The sequence below is a fragment of the Scyliorhinus canicula genome, chromosome 20, assembly GCF_902713615.1.
Source record: "Scyliorhinus canicula chromosome 20, sScyCan1.1, whole genome shotgun sequence".
NCBI lineage: Eukaryota > Metazoa > Chordata > Chondrichthyes > Carcharhiniformes > Scyliorhinidae > Scyliorhinus > Scyliorhinus canicula.
The window spans coordinates 58,556,464-58,573,872 of record NC_052165.1 but is presented as its reverse complement, the minus strand read 5'-3'; the positions used below and the strand labels follow the sequence as shown (position 1 = coordinate 58,573,872).

Here is a 17,409-nt window from a genome sequence, read left to right as displayed (position 1 = left end):
TTGTCAGATGATTCCTGGTGCTGGGGAAGTTAGCACTTCTGGACAATTGCCGAGGAAACGCTTCCCTTGGATCTTCCAAGAGGGTTTCCGCAGCGCATCTTTGGGGTACCTCCAAAATCTGACGCTGGAGAGCCGGCAAATTACGGGCCAATGTAATCATGATGTATGATATTAAGGTGTTCATTCATGAAGGTTGTAGGTTTAAGTCCCATTCCAGAGATTTGGGACATTGGTGCAGTACTGAGAGAATACCGCACTGTCAGCGGTGCTGTGTTTTGGATGAGACATTCAACTGAGGCCCCTACCTGCTATTTTGAAGAAGTGCAGAGGGATTGTCATTGGTGTTCTGGTCAATATTTAACCTTCAGTAAACTCCACAAAACAAAGATTATCTGGGTCATTGTCACATGGCTGTTTGTGGGAACTTGCTGTGTGCAAATTGGCTGCTGTGTTCCCCACCAGAAAGCAGTGACTACACTTCAAAATTATTTTATTGTCTGTAAAGCACTTTAGGATGTCCGGAGGTCGTAAATGATCATCTATAAATTGTTATGCCTTGTGTTTCCCAGAGGTCTGAATTAACGTAATTCTCCAGATCTTTCTATGTGCTGTGGCACGATACATTGTTTGTTCCGTGCACAGACAGTAGTTATTGATGTAGAATCCTAGATATTTACATATTCATGCTCTTGACAGTATAATTATTAATGTATAATTATTAACTCTTTTTGAGGGCTTAAATGGATCGGTGCAGACTCAATGGGCCGTATGGCCTCCTTCTGCACTATGTTCTATGTTCTAATAAAACAATATAACACCCCTTTTTCTTTAAAGATATTATGGCTGGAATTCCCCGGCAGTTCACTGGCGGTGAGATTCCCTGGTCCCGCCGGTCGCACACCCCCACCTGTGGGTTTCCCGGCAGCCCGGGGTAACTTTAATGGGAAATTCAATTGACGACAGTGGGAGCAGAGAATCCCACCGCCAGTGAACGGCCCACCACCTCCCACCGCTGGGAAACCCACTGCTTGGCTGGGAGGATGGAGAACCGTGCCCTATATTTCCATTTTTCAGAATAACGTTTCCAAATGTTAACTTTCTTATGTCGAAACTAAACGAGATTAAGAACAAACTTTTAGAATTAATCACCTAGAGAGTATGTCTATTTTTTTCAAAAATTTTATTTACGGTATTGCTTAAGTGGTAGAATGTTGTGCCTCCATGTTGCAGCTCTGTATCTCCTTCCTGGCAAAGTCCCGAACCTGCATATACCTAAACACTTCTCCCTGCTCCAGCCCATACTTCGCTTCCAGCTCCCTCAATCCTGCAAATCGACCCTGAAGAAACAAATCTTTTAGAGTCTTAATCCCCTTCTCTTCCCATTTCCAAAAACTTCCATCCCACCTCACTGGCTCAAATCTGTGATTCTTCCGGATCGGCATTTCTCTCGACCCTGCCCCCAACCCGAAGTGTTGGTGAAACTGCCTCCAGATTTTCAATGAAGCTATTACTACCGGACTCCCTGAGTATTTCCCTGGAGCTATTGGGAGCAGGGCTGTTGCTAGTGCCTTCAGACCCGGCCCCAAGTTGCTGGCGCTGTTGATGAACTTTTCTGATTTTCCGGTTCAGGTATATGTTGAATATGGACTCTGGTTCTTGTTCTGGTTTCAATGATGAATGGCCTTGGAGTCTCCACTTCACAAACAACCTTTGCTGATTTCCAGACTTTCAGGATTGGACCCTGCAAATGCACGGTTGGTCCTTTCAACAAGCCAGACAAGAAGTTGGCATTTTGTTGTAATGGTGACCTCATTCTTCCTGAGTTGTTGTGTTAAACCCAAGAAGTATCTTGCCTGGCAGAGTTATTTTGTAGTTTGGGCAATGGAGTAGCTCTGTGGGCGATAGATAACATGTTAACATTAAGAGCTATACCCTGGAGTGACAATCAGACAAGGTTTGCATCTTCCTTTGTCTCTTGGCATTTCATGAGGGTTCTCTTGACTGTTCAAATACTTTGGGTATACGGTGATGTGAGGGGCTGGTTTAGCTCACTGGGCTAAATCGCTGGCTTTTAAAGCAGACCAAGCAGGCCAGCAGCACGGTTCGATTCCCGTACCAGCCTCCCCGGACAGGCGCCGGAATGTGGTGACTAGGGGCTTTTCACAGTAACTTCATTGAAGCCTACTCGTGACAATAAGCGATTTTCATTTCATTTCATTTCATAAAGACATTGAGCCCATACTGTTCAACAAATTCCTTAAACTTGCTGGAGATTAATTGGATTCCATTTTCACATATATTATTCTTCCAGGAATCCCTTGTTCAGAAAACAAATACTACTGAGGTGATTGCTTTAGCTCTTAAATCTGCCACCTTTCTGATAAAAGGGAACTTTACGCAATAGTCTGCTACTATGAGGCACCATCTCTTAACTTTTGAAGCTTCCATCTCGGAAATAGCTGTGACAAATTTGGAACTTAGTTTTGTTCCATTCGATATGTCCACCATTCTGAAGAAATGGCATTCTGTCACATTCACAATGAATTTTATCTGTGTTTAGCTTAATCCCAATTTTCCTAATTCTCTCTAGGGCTTCATGTCAATGGTAGTTGTCGTAGTGCAGACCGTTTAAGTCTTGCCATTTCAAGTGACCGCCTAGGGACTAATTGCGCAGGAGCATGCAAAAATGTAGCCATCAGAGAGAAAACACAGGGCCCTGGGAGCAGGTGCTCGGGCAGTGTTGACCCTGGAACCTGGGAGCTAAGACCTCACCATCATTATTCTGTGGCTGTATATAGCTGCCTTTTCCTATCGTTAATAAACCCCCTTTTGTTGTTACTGAATACAATCGTTCAGACAACAAATTTGGAATTGATATTGTGTATTTCTCCAGATCACTTCATGTGCTGTGGATGCATTATTCGTTTGGTGCACGGACTGTAGTGAGGTCTTGTGGAACAATGGGTGCTATCTGTGCCTCTGAGGCAGAGGCTCCAGATTTGAGTCCCTCCCCGGGATTTGATGGCCACGGAACGTGCGTTCATAAGATTGTCAAACAGGTTGAGTGTCAAATCCTTCCAAACACGGCTGGCAGTCAGAGTGGGAGAGACTCCTGGTCAGCCACGCTTGATGTAAAGTGACACCCCTCAAGCTATAAGCCTTTGGCAAAAGACTGGTGACTTGTCCTGGGAATTACCCACGAGGCCCACAGGGATACTCGTGGAATATGAGCTTCCCCGCTAGTGGGGTGGAGGCCTGCCCAGTTTGGGCTCATAAGAACTCAGTATAAAGGCCGGCCCGGACAGGGACCGGCATGTTGGTTACCCGAACGGGGCTGTACTCTGTAAATATATTCGCTGCCGTGGGCAGACGTTTGTGACTGCTAATAAATTAGTGTTCACCTTACAGCTCGGCTTACTGAGTCTTAATACTAGGTATGGAAACATCAAGTCTGCCTTAGTCCACCACTAGATGCAGGAAAGGAGTTGGAATGGGCAGACTGTAGTACAGCAGTGAGGTGTTGTGGCATATTAGATACTTACGCACAACAATATTGTTCCTCACTGTTTTCAAATAATATAACAATATAACATAAATGCAAGTCTTCCTTTTTTTAAATATTCAGCTTAATTGGTTTTAATTTTGTTTTTATTCATTCTAGTTGGAGAAACAACATTTGCTTTTCAACCGAAGAAAACAGGTATGGAACAAACCAGATTTAAAAATCATTATTACTGTTAATGACTCATTTAATTACTTCAGGTTTTTCAGAATTCTTAAAATTGTAATGCTTTGAGTTGAATTTGACAAATAATATTTTATTTGACTTGGTTGCATGCTGGTGGTAAGATATTTTGAAATATATAATCCTGGACCACTAGTTGTCAATGAAGCAAAATATTACTCAGTAAATACATTCCCTGTACATAGGTCAGTATTTCCTGCTGCTTTGCTTTTAAACAATATCATTCCTGGTGCTGGACAAAAATAGTATAAGGACATAAAATATTTAAAAACAGGAGAATGTCATTGGGTCAGAACAAGCTAATTTTTTTTATAATACATCAGGTTCAACCACTCTGCTACTCGCCATCTTTACAGAAGCACATGTAATTTATCTATTGAGTTAATTTGTAAACAGTCTAGTTCAATGACATTTTCCATTAATATAATCCATACTTAAGTTATCCTTTGATCATTGGTGAGCTGGAAAATGTATAAATACTATAACTTTCTTTTTATTGACGTGTATTGTAATTTACTTCACTTCACATTGTTACAGAGTTCAAGTTATTGGTTGGATTGACTGGCATTCTGTGTTGCGACGGTTATATCTTATTTTGGTGAATGGTATGGGTTGGATTGTTGTTTTTTCTTTCTCTGGGACTGGGTGGGAGGGGGCAGTATACCTTGGCGGGGAGAGCCACCCACACTAGCTAACTAAAGTCGGCTGGTGAACAGAGGTGAGGTGAGAGGAGGGCAGCGGAGGTTGGAGCAGGTTTTGATGGGCCTACGAGGCAAGCGAGGGGGGGAAGGGATTGATGCTTGGAGATGTTTTTTCGAGAGGAAATGTAGGGGGGGTTAGGCCGGGGGGGGGGGGGGGGGGGGGGGGGGAAGGCACATGGGGCAGGGCCCGGTGGTATGGTGATGGTGGATAAGAAGCGCAGGGGGGGGTGAGAGTCCCCCAGTTAGGACAGTCACATGGAACGCGAGTTGGTTAGGAGGTCCGATCAAGAGGTCAAGGGTGCTTGCGCATCTTAAAAGTTTTAAAGCCGATGTAGCAATGCTGCAGGAGACTCACTTGAGGGTGAAGGACCAGGTGAGACTTAAAAAGGGCTGGGTGAGTCAGGTGTTTCACTCTGGGTTTGGCGGAAGGGCTCGAGGGATAGCGGTAATGGTCAGCAAAAGAGTACACTTCAAAATGGAGACGGTGGTAGCAGATCCGGGGGGGTAGATATGTGATTGTGACAGGGGTGCTGGAGGGGGGGTTAGTGGCGCTGTTAAGTGTATACGGTCCCAAGTGGGATGATGTGGGATTCGCAAAGAAGGTGCTCGGGGTCATCCCCAACTTGGACACACACAAACTGATATTGGGGGGGGGGGGGGGGGGGGGGTACGACTGGAACGTGGTGCAGGAGCCAAGGTTGGACAGATCACGGCCGTGCTCGCTGGTCCCATCGGGAGAGGGGGGGGGGCGAAGGTGTTAGCTGGGCTAATGGTGGAAATGGGAGGGGTGGAACCTTGGAGGTTTCTGCACCCGAGGGAACGGGAGTACTCATTTTTCTCAGCAGTCCATAAGGTATACTCGCAGATTGACTTTTTGGAGGTGGGAAAGGCTTTGCTGGCTGGGGCTAAGGGGTCAGAACACTCGGCGGTGTCAGATCATGTTCCGCATTGGGTGGATATGGTATTGGAGAAGGGGTAGAGCAGAGGCCGGGGTGGAAATTAGATGTGGGACTTTTGGGGGACCAAGGGTTCTGTGACAAAATTGAAAAGGTAATTAAGGAATATCTAGGTTTCGACTGTACGGGTGAGGTGTCGAAGGAAGTTGTCTGGGAGGCTCTAAAGGCAGTGAGGGGTGAGGTGATTTTGTTTAAGGCTAGTGTGGACAAAGAGGAGAGGTTGGAGCGGCAGAGGGTAATAGATGAGATTTTGGAGGTAGATAGGAGTTATGCAGAAGATGGGGACCCAGCGAAGTTGGAAAAGAGGAAGGAACTACAGGCACGCTTTGACCGACTACCTACCAGGAAGGCGGTGCGCCAACTGAGACGACAAAGGGGTGCAGTTTACGAACATGGAGATAAGTATGTTAGCAGGTCAGCTCCAGAGGGAGGCAGATGTAAGGGAAATTGTTCAGGTGACGGATAGGCAGGAAAGTTGGTGGTGGCTCCGGATTTGATTAACAAGGTTTTTGAGGAGTTTTATGAGAGGTTGTGCAGGTCAGAGCCACCCGGGGAGACCGTGAGATGCAGGAATTTCTAGATGGGTTGGAGTACCTGAGGTTAGGGGAGGGGGACAGGGCTACATTAGAAGGAGCGATAGTGGAGCAGGAGATAAAGGATGCAATTGGGAGGATGCAATCGGTGGCAGGGCCGGATGGGTTTCCGGTGGAATATTATAAAAAATTCAAGGATAAGTTGGCACCCCTGATGGTGGCGATGTTTGAAGAGTCGATAGGGAAGGGAGTGCTGCCGCAAACCTTGGGGCAGGCATCGATTTCCCTGTTGCTGAAAAAAGAAAAGGATCCGACGGAGTGTGGGTCGTATATCACTTCTGAATGTGGACGCAAAAGTATTGGCGAAGGTACTGGCAGGTAGGCTGGAGGAGTGCCTCCCGAAGGTGATAGGTGAGGAGCAGACAAGGTTCGTGAGAGGAGGCAGCTCTTTTCAAACGCTAGAAGGGTATTGAATGTTGTTATTGGCACCGGCGGAGGGGAAGGAAACAGAGGCAATTGTCACATTGGATGCTGAGAAGGTGTTTAACCGGGTAGAATGGGGGTACTTGATGGCAGTTTTGGAGGCGTTTGGGATTCGACCAAGATTTGTGAACTGGGCAAAACTACTATATAAAGAGCCGAGGGTGAGTGTCCGCACAACAACATCAGCTCGAGATAGTTTTCTTTCCACCATGGGACTAGGCAGGGATGTCCTATGTCCCCCCTGCTGTTTGCACTTGCGATTGAGCCGTTGGCCATCACATTAAGAAGTTCGGGGGTATGGAAAGGAATAGTGTGGGGGGGGGGGGAATAGAGCATAGGGTGTCCTTATATGCCGATAACTTGCTGTTATACGTGTCGGAACCGAGTGTGTCGATAGGGGGAATATTGGAGCTGCTTCGAGTGTTTGGGTCTTTCTCGGGATACAAACTAAATCTTGACAAGAGTGAGGATTTTGTGGTGTCTCGGCAGGGGTGGGGGGGCTGCCATTCCGTAGGGCAGGGACTCACTTTAGGTACCTGGGAGTGCAGGTTGCCCGGGAGTGGTACAACATCCGCAGGTACAATATTTCTATTGATGGGGAGAGTGAAAGCCGATCTGGCGAGGTGGGATGGTCTCCCTCTGTCACTGGCGGGTCGGGTACAGACGGTTAAAATGAACGTGTTGCCGCGATTTCTGTTTATTTTTCAATGACTGCCGATTTTCCTGCCAAAGGCTTTTTTCAGAGACATTGAGGGAAGGATTACTTTGTTCATATGGGGAGGGAAGATGGCCAGAGTTAGAAAGGTGTTGCTACAGAGGGGAAGGCAGGCAGGGGGTTTGTGCCTTCCGAACCTGATGTATTATTACTGGGCGGCGAATGTGGAGAAGGTGCGGAGCTGGGTCAGAGGGGTTGATTCCCAGTGGGTCAGAATGGAGGAGAGTTTGTGCAGGGGGTCGGGATTGAAAGCACTAGCAACAAGGCAGGCCAGTAGCACATTTCAATTCCCGTACCAGCCTCCCCGAACAGGCGCCGGAATGTGGCGACTAGGGGCTTTTCACAGTAACTTCATTTGAAGCCTACTTGTGACAATAAGCAATTTTCATTCCATATTATTTTCAACAGCGCCGCTCCCGATGGCCCCGGGGAAATACTCAGGGAGTCCGGTAATAATAGCTTCATTGAGAATTTGGAGGCACTTTCGCCAACACTTCGGGTTGGGGGCAGGGTCAAGAGAAATGCCGATTCGGGGGAACCACAGATTTGAGCCAGGGAAGTGGGATGTAAATTCTCGGAAATGGGAGGAGAGGTGGATTAAGACACTAAAAGATTTGTTTCTTAGGGGTTTGCAGGATTGAAAGAGCTGGAAGCAAAGTATGGGCTGGAGCAGGGAGAAATGTTTAGATACATGCAGGTTTGAGATTTTGCCAGAAAGGAGATACAGAGCTTCCCGTAGGAACCGGCCGCCACATTGCTGGAGGAGGTGCTGACCACAGAGGGACTGGAGAAGGGGGCAGTGTCTGTGGTTTACAGGGCTATTTTGGAAGAGGAGGAGGCACCACTGGAAGGGATGAAAGCAAAGTGGGAGGAAGAGTTGGGAGAGGATATGGAGGAGGGGGTCTGGTGTGAGGTGCTCCGGAGCGTGAATGCCTCCACTTTGTGCGAGAGGTTGGGGCTGATACAGCTGAAGGTGGTATACAGAGCGCACCTCACGACGATGAGCCGATTCTTTGAAGGAGTAAAAGATGTGTGTTAATGTTGTTGGGGGGGGGGGGGGGGGGGGGGGGGGAATCATGTTCATATGTTTTGGTCCTGTCCAAAGCTAGAGGATTACTGGAAGGAGGTGTTTCGGGTAATTTCTAAAGTAATGCACGTGAAACTGGACCCGGGACCCCGGGTGGCCATATTCGGGGTGTCGGACCAGCCAGGGTTGGAAACGGGGCAGAGGCAGATGTTGTAGCCTTCGCCTTGTTGATTGCCCGAAGGCGGATCCTGATAGGTTGGAGAGCAACCTCTCCACCCTGTGCCCTGGTGTGGCGGGGGGGATCTGTTGGAATTCTTGATTCTTGACAAGGTTAAGTTTGAACTGAGGGGAAGGAAGGAGGGGCTCTACAGTTCAAGGGCATTATTCATTATGCACTTTCAAGAACTGGATAACATCGAACATTAGTTGGGGGGGTGTGTGGGAGGGTTGGGGGCAGGGGGGCTGTGAGTGTTTATGGCGACTATGGGTGATCCCTAATTCCTTTTTGTCATTTGTTTGTGTGAACATGTGGGCCAACGTTTGGGTTTGGTGGGAGGATGGGATCGTTGTTATTGATATGGGGATTTACATATTTGTTACTGATTATTGTTTATTGTCAGTGGGTGTAAATTTGGGAGAAAATGTGAAAATCGAGGAGAATAAAAAAATATTTATTTTTTTAAAAAGTTATCCTTTGATGAAAAGTTTAGGCCTGACTTACCTTTTTACTTCAAATTATAGTTCCTTGACCAAATACCCAATAACGTTAGCACAGACACTTTGAAAATACATTAGTTGTCAGATACAATTAAGATATTGTAAATATGTGCAAATAAAACAATACTACCCAATTAAAGAATTAACTTGTTGTATAGGCAACAAGATGCTTTGTAGACTTATGAACCTACCTACACTGATTGATGTGCCTTCAGTTCTTGCTAAAATCTAGTTTGAAACAGCACATAATTAGTTTATGACATATATAGGGCGAGTCAGAGTGTCCGTGCCGTCGTGAATGCTAATGGGCCGCCGGCAGCATCGATTCAGGCCCCGGGCCAGCAGCGGGGCCGCGAGAAACGCAGTGGGTTTGGCGCCAGGGCGGCGGCGTCCGAACGACGCGGCGCTGCGTCATTTTCTGTGCGCGATCCGTGCATAGACCCCAAAACAGAGAGATGGCTGTGCTCCGCCGTGCCGCTCCCAGGTTCCGGGACAATGACGTGGAGACTCTGCTGGACACAGTGGAAGAGCGGAGAGCAATCCTGTGCCCAAGATGTGGCCACCGGCACCCGGCCAGCACAGTCATGCTCAGCTGGCGTGATGTGGGCACCGCCGTTAGTGCTGTGCACACCCCATGCTCGGGAGAGCAATGCCGCAAGAAGCTCCACGACCTCATGAGGGCAGCCAAGGTAAGTACCCGAGAGTTCCCCCCGGGCCACACACCCCCTACCCCCCCCCCAGCCACGTGCCACGCCCCCCCCGCCCACGCAGCCCTTACGAGCTACCATGGTGTGGTGCCCCCACCCCAGTCATAATGTTGCCAACATCTGTGCGTCCATGAGCAGAGGGCGCTGGACCTCACTGGGGGAGCCGTCACCAGGGAAGTAGCGCCATGCCAGGTCGGAGGCGCAGTACCAAGTGAGACTCCCCTGCTAGTTACACTCCCTCAGCCCCTCACCTCCCCCCTCACACTGCACCCCCTCATACTGCCCTCTTCATTCCCTAACCCCTCGCCCTCCATCCCCTCTGCGTGTCTAACGATACATGCTTTATTGTGTATTCCAGCTGACGATCATCCCGGAACGTCTCAGACAAGCTATCGCCGTCCAGGTTCACGTCCATCCGCCCACAGGGACGCACGCCAAAGAGGGGAAGGAAGACGGACAGGAGGGCCCTCTTTCGAAGCCGGGCCACAGGAGACGAACGCACAGAGGACCGACACAAACGACACTGACGAACACAGGACGGGCAGTCAGGACACCGACTGCCATGAAACGGACAAAGAGAGGACAGAGAGACAGGACAGTGACGGACAGAGGACGGGGACTCTGTTCAATGGCGCACAGATGACAGCCAAACAGATGGTGGACAGACTGGACACGGCCCCTCATATGGGCCGGGGACAATGTCCATCAGTCCAAGGCTCGACTCAGACGACCCCAGACCTGGGGTCCGATGAGGACATGGACCTTGCATCACAGCTGTCACCCACACCCTCCACCCTGCACCATCGTAGATACACTCACCTCAGTTAGGCATATTAGTGATGAGGCTTCTGGGACACTGACTGGTGCGCACCACACTGCCGAACTGATGCAGCAGGTGGACGTAGGAGCAGCCGAGGGGCTGGATGGCCGGAAGGCAGCCCAGCCCCAGCACCCAGCGGCCACCCAGGTGGTTCCCGGGTTACTGAATTTACCAGACCCACCCACAGACCCGGTGCTTTTGGAAACCCAGGGAGTGGACAACGGGATGACGGCGGCCTTCCAGCATCTGCGACGCAGTTGGACGAGTCCATCCACGTCCAGGAGCAGATGGTGGTGCCGGTATTGGCTGCCACCCAGGCCGACACTGCACGGGTGGCGTCCACGGTGGAGGCAATGGGGACAACAGTTTCGGTCATGAGTCAGGTTCTGCAAGGCGTGGGGCTTCATGTGCATGTGTCATCTGTGGCCTAGGACAGGGCTGCCCCTCACAGGCAGCCATGTCCCAGAACCAGCTGGACATTGCTGCCGCGCTCGGGGTCTGGTCGAGTCTCAGCAGGCCATGGCCCATTCTCAGCAGGCCATGGCCCATTCTCAGCAGGCCATGGCCCAGTCTCAGCAGGCCATGGCCCAGTCTCAGCAGGCCATGGCCCAGTCTCAGCAGGCCATGGCCCAGTCTCAGCAGGCCATGGCCCAGTCTCAGCAGGCCATGGCTCAGTCTCAGCAGGCCATGGCCCAGTCTCAGCAGGCCATCGCTGAGAGCATCGGCGGCCTTGCGCACGTGCTGGATGGCGTCGCACAAGCCCAGAGGCAGGTTGCACAGTCCCTGACAGGGATGGCGCACTCCCTCAGCTCCATTACTACGAACGTTCAGACTCTGGTCGATGCCACAGCGGGCCTCCAGGACTGGCACGCCAGGTATCAGTGGTGCCACGGCGCTTGTCTCTGCTCGCACCAGCATCCCAAAGTGAGGCCCAGGGGCCACCGGGCTCCCCGAGGGAGGAGGCGGTTCTAGGTGACTCATGCCGGTGACTCATGCAAAGAAGGTCCCGGAACACTTGGATTCCCCCCGTTCCATCCCTGGTGCACCTGGTGGGCAGCAGGCAGAACAGTGTGGCACCAGACCATCCAGCACGCCCGCCAAGCAGCCTGACCCATCCAAGCCAGACCGCCCCAGGAAATGAGCGCTGACGGGGAGCCACGTCCCTTTTAAAAATAAATTTAACAGGGACTATGTTTTAAAGGTACTGCAATACTTTAAAAGAACAGACTGCACCTGAGGGCAAGTTCTGACATGTAAATATTTAAAACAAAATACACTGGCATGTATTTTGCTACTTATTCAGTTGCGATTTTGTTTTACACTGCTGCATAAGATTCCATGCAGCCTTTTTGAGATATACCAAAGACCTGAACATGGGTGTCGGAATAATTTCAAAGTTTAAAGGTGACACAATACTCAGAAATGTGGTATGTTTCCACGTAGTTGTAAACTTCAGAAGGCTGTTGAAATGTGTTTTGCCATTTTATTGAGGCAGCAGCATCGGAAGAGCTGACTTATTGACATGTTGATGCAAGTCATGCTCTACATGATGTGACTTTAAAGAGAAGATTTTCCAAATACTTTGTGTCATAAAACGGTGCCCTTAAGGACATGGCATTTGAAATTTCATGGCAAAAATGTGAAGTGATGCATTTAGGCAGAAAGAATGAGGAGACCTAATATGAACCAAATAACACACTTTTAACTTGGAGTTAGGAACAGAGACCTGGGGATATATGCACACCAATCTTCAAAGGTGTCAGGACAAGTTGAGAAGGCTGTTTTTAAAAAACAAAACGATGCATGACTTCAGTTATGTGGTGAGATGGTATGGTACTCACAGACAAATTTAAGGGGATACTTAATAGAGGTTGCCAAAATCCTAAACAGTTATGATAGAGTAGAAAGGAGAAGCTATTAAATGTGTCAAAAGAACTGGTAATCAAAAAACTCAAGTTTAAGGTAATTGACAAAAGAACCAGAGGCAATAGGAGGAGAATCTTTTTACAAAGTAAATTGTTGTCTGGAATGCGCGGTCTGAAAGGGTGGAAGAAATAGATTCAATAAGAACTCTCAAGAAGAATTTGTATGAACGCTTGAAGAGAAAACATTTGCAGGACTGTGGGGAAAGTACAGGGGGGGTGGAACTAATTGGATCATTCTTTCAAACTCTTTATTGGAAGCAATAGAGAGTAAAATGGCTGCTAATTATGATTACTTGTGGGATGTCTGGAAGGCCAATCATGCAGTTGGCAACTATCCAGTTCATGAAGAGACAACCTTTGCAATTCCCACCATCAAGATTGGGAAAATAGTTGGCATGGGGCAAGCTGACTTTACCTCACAATCCACAGAGACTCCTGCTTCTGCCACATGCCGATAACAAATGAGGTACAGTAGATCATGATATGAATTTATCTATCCCAAATTGAGTTTTACAGCCCCTGCAGGAACCCCATAACTGAACTGGAAATAGTTGGCACATACGTCAGTTTATTGAGCCTGATGGAGAACATGAACTGAAAGCAAATAAGGTTGAATTGATCCTTCTCCATTTTGCACTAAGCTGCCACAATGTGATGTATATGTTTTACTTACATGCATGTAGTGTTGATTATTTTGTTTACCGGTTTTATTAGTTTGGTTCAAATTCAGACACTAAAATAAACAATCAAATATATTTTCATTTACTATTTGTCCCTTTCATCAGTCTGGTGGGAATGGGTTTGACATTTTGGATGCCCTAAGATTCTGTGTTTAAGTGAGTCTATATAAAGGCTCAGAAATTAAACACTTTTTTTTCCAGACCAGACATCCAGGCTTACATTTCCTCCCGTGTAAACTTTCTGCTGGGCGTGCATCAGGGTAGGCGTTCTGCCCACTCCGTGTCCCTGCCTCGACCTTCTTCCAAGGTCAAATCCTTAGATGCAGAACAAAATAGGAGTGGAAGAGAACACCAGCTTAACAAGATTGAGAAGGGAAAAATTCTCAAGCTAAAGTCAAGGAGTGACAATGCGAAATGGTGAAACATTGGCAGGATTCTAAAGGCGGGCAATTGGTTGGGGTGTAGTGTCTGTGAAATGGACCTGGAGGATGTAGAGTATCTTTATCAATGGGGCCGATTGGAGGGGTTATTTCCAAGTTTAGGTGGTACCCCATAACATAATTTATTGACTTTGGAGAATGTTTTGAGACATCCTGCCAGGAGTAAATGGGGCAGTAGTGCCCCAAAATTAGAAGGGATTGATTTATTGCCTTGCTTGTGCTGTCATTGTGGCCATTGCTAGTGGAATGGACTCTACAAAGCATGTCTGGCATGCTTCCCATCCAAGTCACATCCCCCTTCCCCGCCACACCTGGAGCTTGGCTGAGTTGCATGATATTGCTATTATCTGGATCAGCGGACTGCTCTCAGTCATTGACATTTCCCCACCCCCAGTCAGTCCAACATTCAATGCTAATGGAGGCCACACTTCAAAATTAACTGTGCCCCTTGTAATGAGTATTGAACAGCCAGCAAGTGCTCTGCCTGTTGGCTGCCCAATTTAAGTCCACACACACAGATGAAAATTACGTTTTCCTCCTCTTCAATTTAAATAAAGTCTCCAGTGCTGTCCGTCCCTTCCATCGAGAATAATGGAATATGCTTTCTTCACTTCTACATAAACAGCTTTGAGCTGAAATACTAAAAGATGAATGTTTTATTTTTGCAATTGGATGTGGCTGCATCCTCTGATTTTAGAGTTTTTGTTCTCCACTCTCTTCAGAACTTGGTGTTGGACTTTAACCTGGTGTTGTAAGACTTCTTACTGTCTTCAGAACTTGGCCAGTCTTTGCTGAGAGCAGAAAGTTATGCAGGAAATTGCTGGATTTAAACCCAGATTAATTCCATGATACTGTGTCTTGTCACTTTACCATGGGACAATTAAGGCTGATGCACAGCTTAATTTATTGAAAAAAAATTGTTAGGAAATTGATATGGAGGTTTACATGAAGTCAGGTGATAAGCCAGTTAAGAGTTAATGATTAAATTGGTTGTGGACTTAACATTTAAGCCTGGTAGCTTATTTGCAAAGGCTAAGCCATTGTGCCTGCTGTGATAGCTTTATTGTCAAAAGGAGGCTGGCTGTACCAGGTAATCCTTTTGCTCTTTTGCTTAATCCCAGCATGCAGTATAGGAACATAAAATATTCATTAGCTGTTTAACACAAACAGCCTATTTCCTCTGAAAATTGTCTGAAATGCTGCCTATTATAAAATTTGCTCAATTGTTTCTCCTCACCCACACCCTCCAGCGGAGACAAAAACACTAGTATCATTTAACAAAAAAAGGTGAACGCATGAGTTCTGTCAGTCCTTTCTGGATAGGAAGGGACAACTTAGCTTGGCCAATCCACTGCACATTGTTGGACTGTGGGACGAAACTGGAGCACCGGAGGAAACCCACACAGATCCAGGAAGAAAGTGCAAACTCCACACAGTCACCCAATCCGGGTCCCTAGCACTGAGGCAGCAGTGCTAACTACCATGCCTATTGATGCAGACTCGATGGGCCGAATGACCTCCTTCTGCCATGTATGAATTCTATGGTTCTAAGAAGACTGAATGGACTTCCTCACCATAATCAATTGTGATCCTTGGTCAAGAATAATGATAAGCAACTAGTTCCTATGCCTCCCCCAATGCAGTACTAAAACCAAATGTTGGAAGGCGTGCAAGATCATCTCATAAGGCAGCTGAATATTGGATGCTCCCTGCCTTGTAGGAAAGCACTGGATTCTATCTAATGCATTCCATAATAAAATCAGAAATTTAAAGTGGGTGGCCATGGGTCTGATCTGATATTGAACCAGTCTAACAGTACCTAGGTTTCCAATGCTCAGTTTCTTGATATATTTCTTCTGTAACATTATTCTATTAGTTTATGTATAAAATATAACCCTTGGTTGTAATTAAATGTTCTATTCTAAAATTAGTTTAAATGTGGTAAAAGACTGGCATTTAAGCTCCTATGCGTAACTTTGTTCCATACCTTTCTCTCACGTGGCACCTGTCAATTGTGTAAATAACAATGAAGATCTGAAAGTGACTTTTAAGGCTGCAATCCAATTGAAAAATATCTCAAGCAGGTTAAAATTTCATCAGAGCTAAAATAACAACTCTTAAAGCATTTGGTGTGTGTGAGTCTGTTACCAGGAGAGGAGCTCTAATGTTGAGCTTTCTGTTTCAGTTAAAATCCTGGCCTAAAAGCTGGGCCAACTAATGTATTTTGTATTCGCCCCTTGTCCAATCAACCATCCTCACCTCCCAGCCGAGCCAAAACTCACTGGATTGACCCATAATCTCAACGTCACAAAGGACTGAGCAAAATAAGGTGCAAATAGCTAAGGTGAATAATAAAAAGCGACAGAGGCCCACGCAAAGAAAAGGTGAAAAATTGGAAATTCAAGTAAAAGACAAAAATGCTAATTCAGGAGATTTTAAGTGATATCTGAGCTTTGGAAAATGGCAAGTGTGAAATGCAGAAGATCTTGGGATACATGAGAATGTCCAGTTTCAACAGGGATGCCTCAGTGAGAGCAAGCTGATGGGAAACAGCACGAGAGGTCAAAAGCTAACGGCAAGAGGAGTAGAGGCAGTTGCTCTGAGTGTCGCCAGTAAGTCAGAGTTAGGGCTTGAGTTGAACATGGAACACTGGTAAATGAAATAAAGGCAATTGTTTATTTATTTTATTAAATTCACTTTTTACCGTTGTTCATTATTTACTTGCTGGTCTGTTCCCATTGAGTTTTAACTTTCTGCAGTCTATATTAGAGTTGTTAAAGACTCCTAATATTTCCGTGCTATTTCTGTCACATGAAACGCGACACTGACATCTGAGACACTGGCCCCTAAGCCTCGAAAAGACTAAGAGCAGAATTTTGTGCTCCGGAGATGAAGGGCTTTTCAGCCCTACCCACCGACGGGTCTTCCAGTCCGGCTGGTTCCGCGGCAGCGGGATGGGCAAGCCATGCAAAATACTGCAGACTTTTGTGGGACGTCCCAGTCCCACCAGCAGCCAATGGCGAGCTGTCTCCATCGCCGGAAAGCATGCCATTTTGGGGGGGGGCCAGGATGGCTTGTCTGAGACGTTCCGGGATGATTGTCAGCTGACTCTGGAATACACAATAAAGCATGTATCGTTAGACACGCGGAGGGGATGGAGGGCGAAGCGGGGGTTAGGTGGCGCCAGGATTAGCGGCGGGTTTCCTGCTGATCAGCGGGTCTGGTTCTTACGCCTGAGCTTCCACTTGAAACTTAGTTAATTGGGCATAGACTCGCTGCTCGCTGAATCCCACGGTGGCGTAGACACTGATTCATCCCCCTGCCGTCACCTCAGCAGGCTGCCTCTACCTCTACTGCGGATGTTGGGGATGCACCTAGATGTTGTGGTAAGATGAGATAAATTAAGCAATGTTAATGGCCATTATGTTGATCTCACCACAGTGGTTTGATGGGAGTATAATACACATTTGTAAATACATTTGCTGCTCATGACGATGGTCTCATCATTTGAATGTGTCATGCATATATCTCTTATTGTGAAGGTGGCCCAAGCTCCCATTCCATAAATGGCTGCCTTTGTTTGCAAGAATGTGTTGTCAAGCGCACTCGTGTTAGTTACTCACCTCTTGTGTAACGTCAGGGAGGTATCTTTCCTGAAAGTGGAGGGCTACCAGTAATAGTACCTAATCGACAATGAGCTGTCATAATTGTTTGTGCCAAAGCACAGGACCTGCAGCTATGGTATTGTATCCAACAATGTGGATGTCTATATCACTGCAAGAGGTATCTCATTCCAGTGGCCACTGAAACATAGAAAATAGAAACGGGATGAGGCCATTCTGTCCTTTGAGCCTGCTCCGCTATTCATTATGATCGTGGCTGATCATCAAGCACTATACCCTGATCCCGCCTTTCCTCCTCTATCCCTTGATTCCTTTAGCCCACACGGCTGTATCTAAT

At 47.2% G+C, this 17,409-nt stretch overlaps 1 protein-coding gene across 1 annotated transcript in view; it reads left to right on the top strand.

Moving 5' to 3' along the window:
* The window catches only part of fgd4a (FYVE, RhoGEF and PH domain containing 4a), a 340,499-nt gene that overhangs the window by 64,073 nt on the left and 259,017 nt on the right, over positions 1–17,409 (top strand). Inside the window, exon 2 of the mRNA XM_038779936.1 lies at positions 3,662–3,700. Coding sequence (XP_038635864.1) covers positions 3,662–3,700 — 39 coding nt within the window. The remainder of the gene's footprint in view (positions 1–3,661; positions 3,701–17,409) is intronic.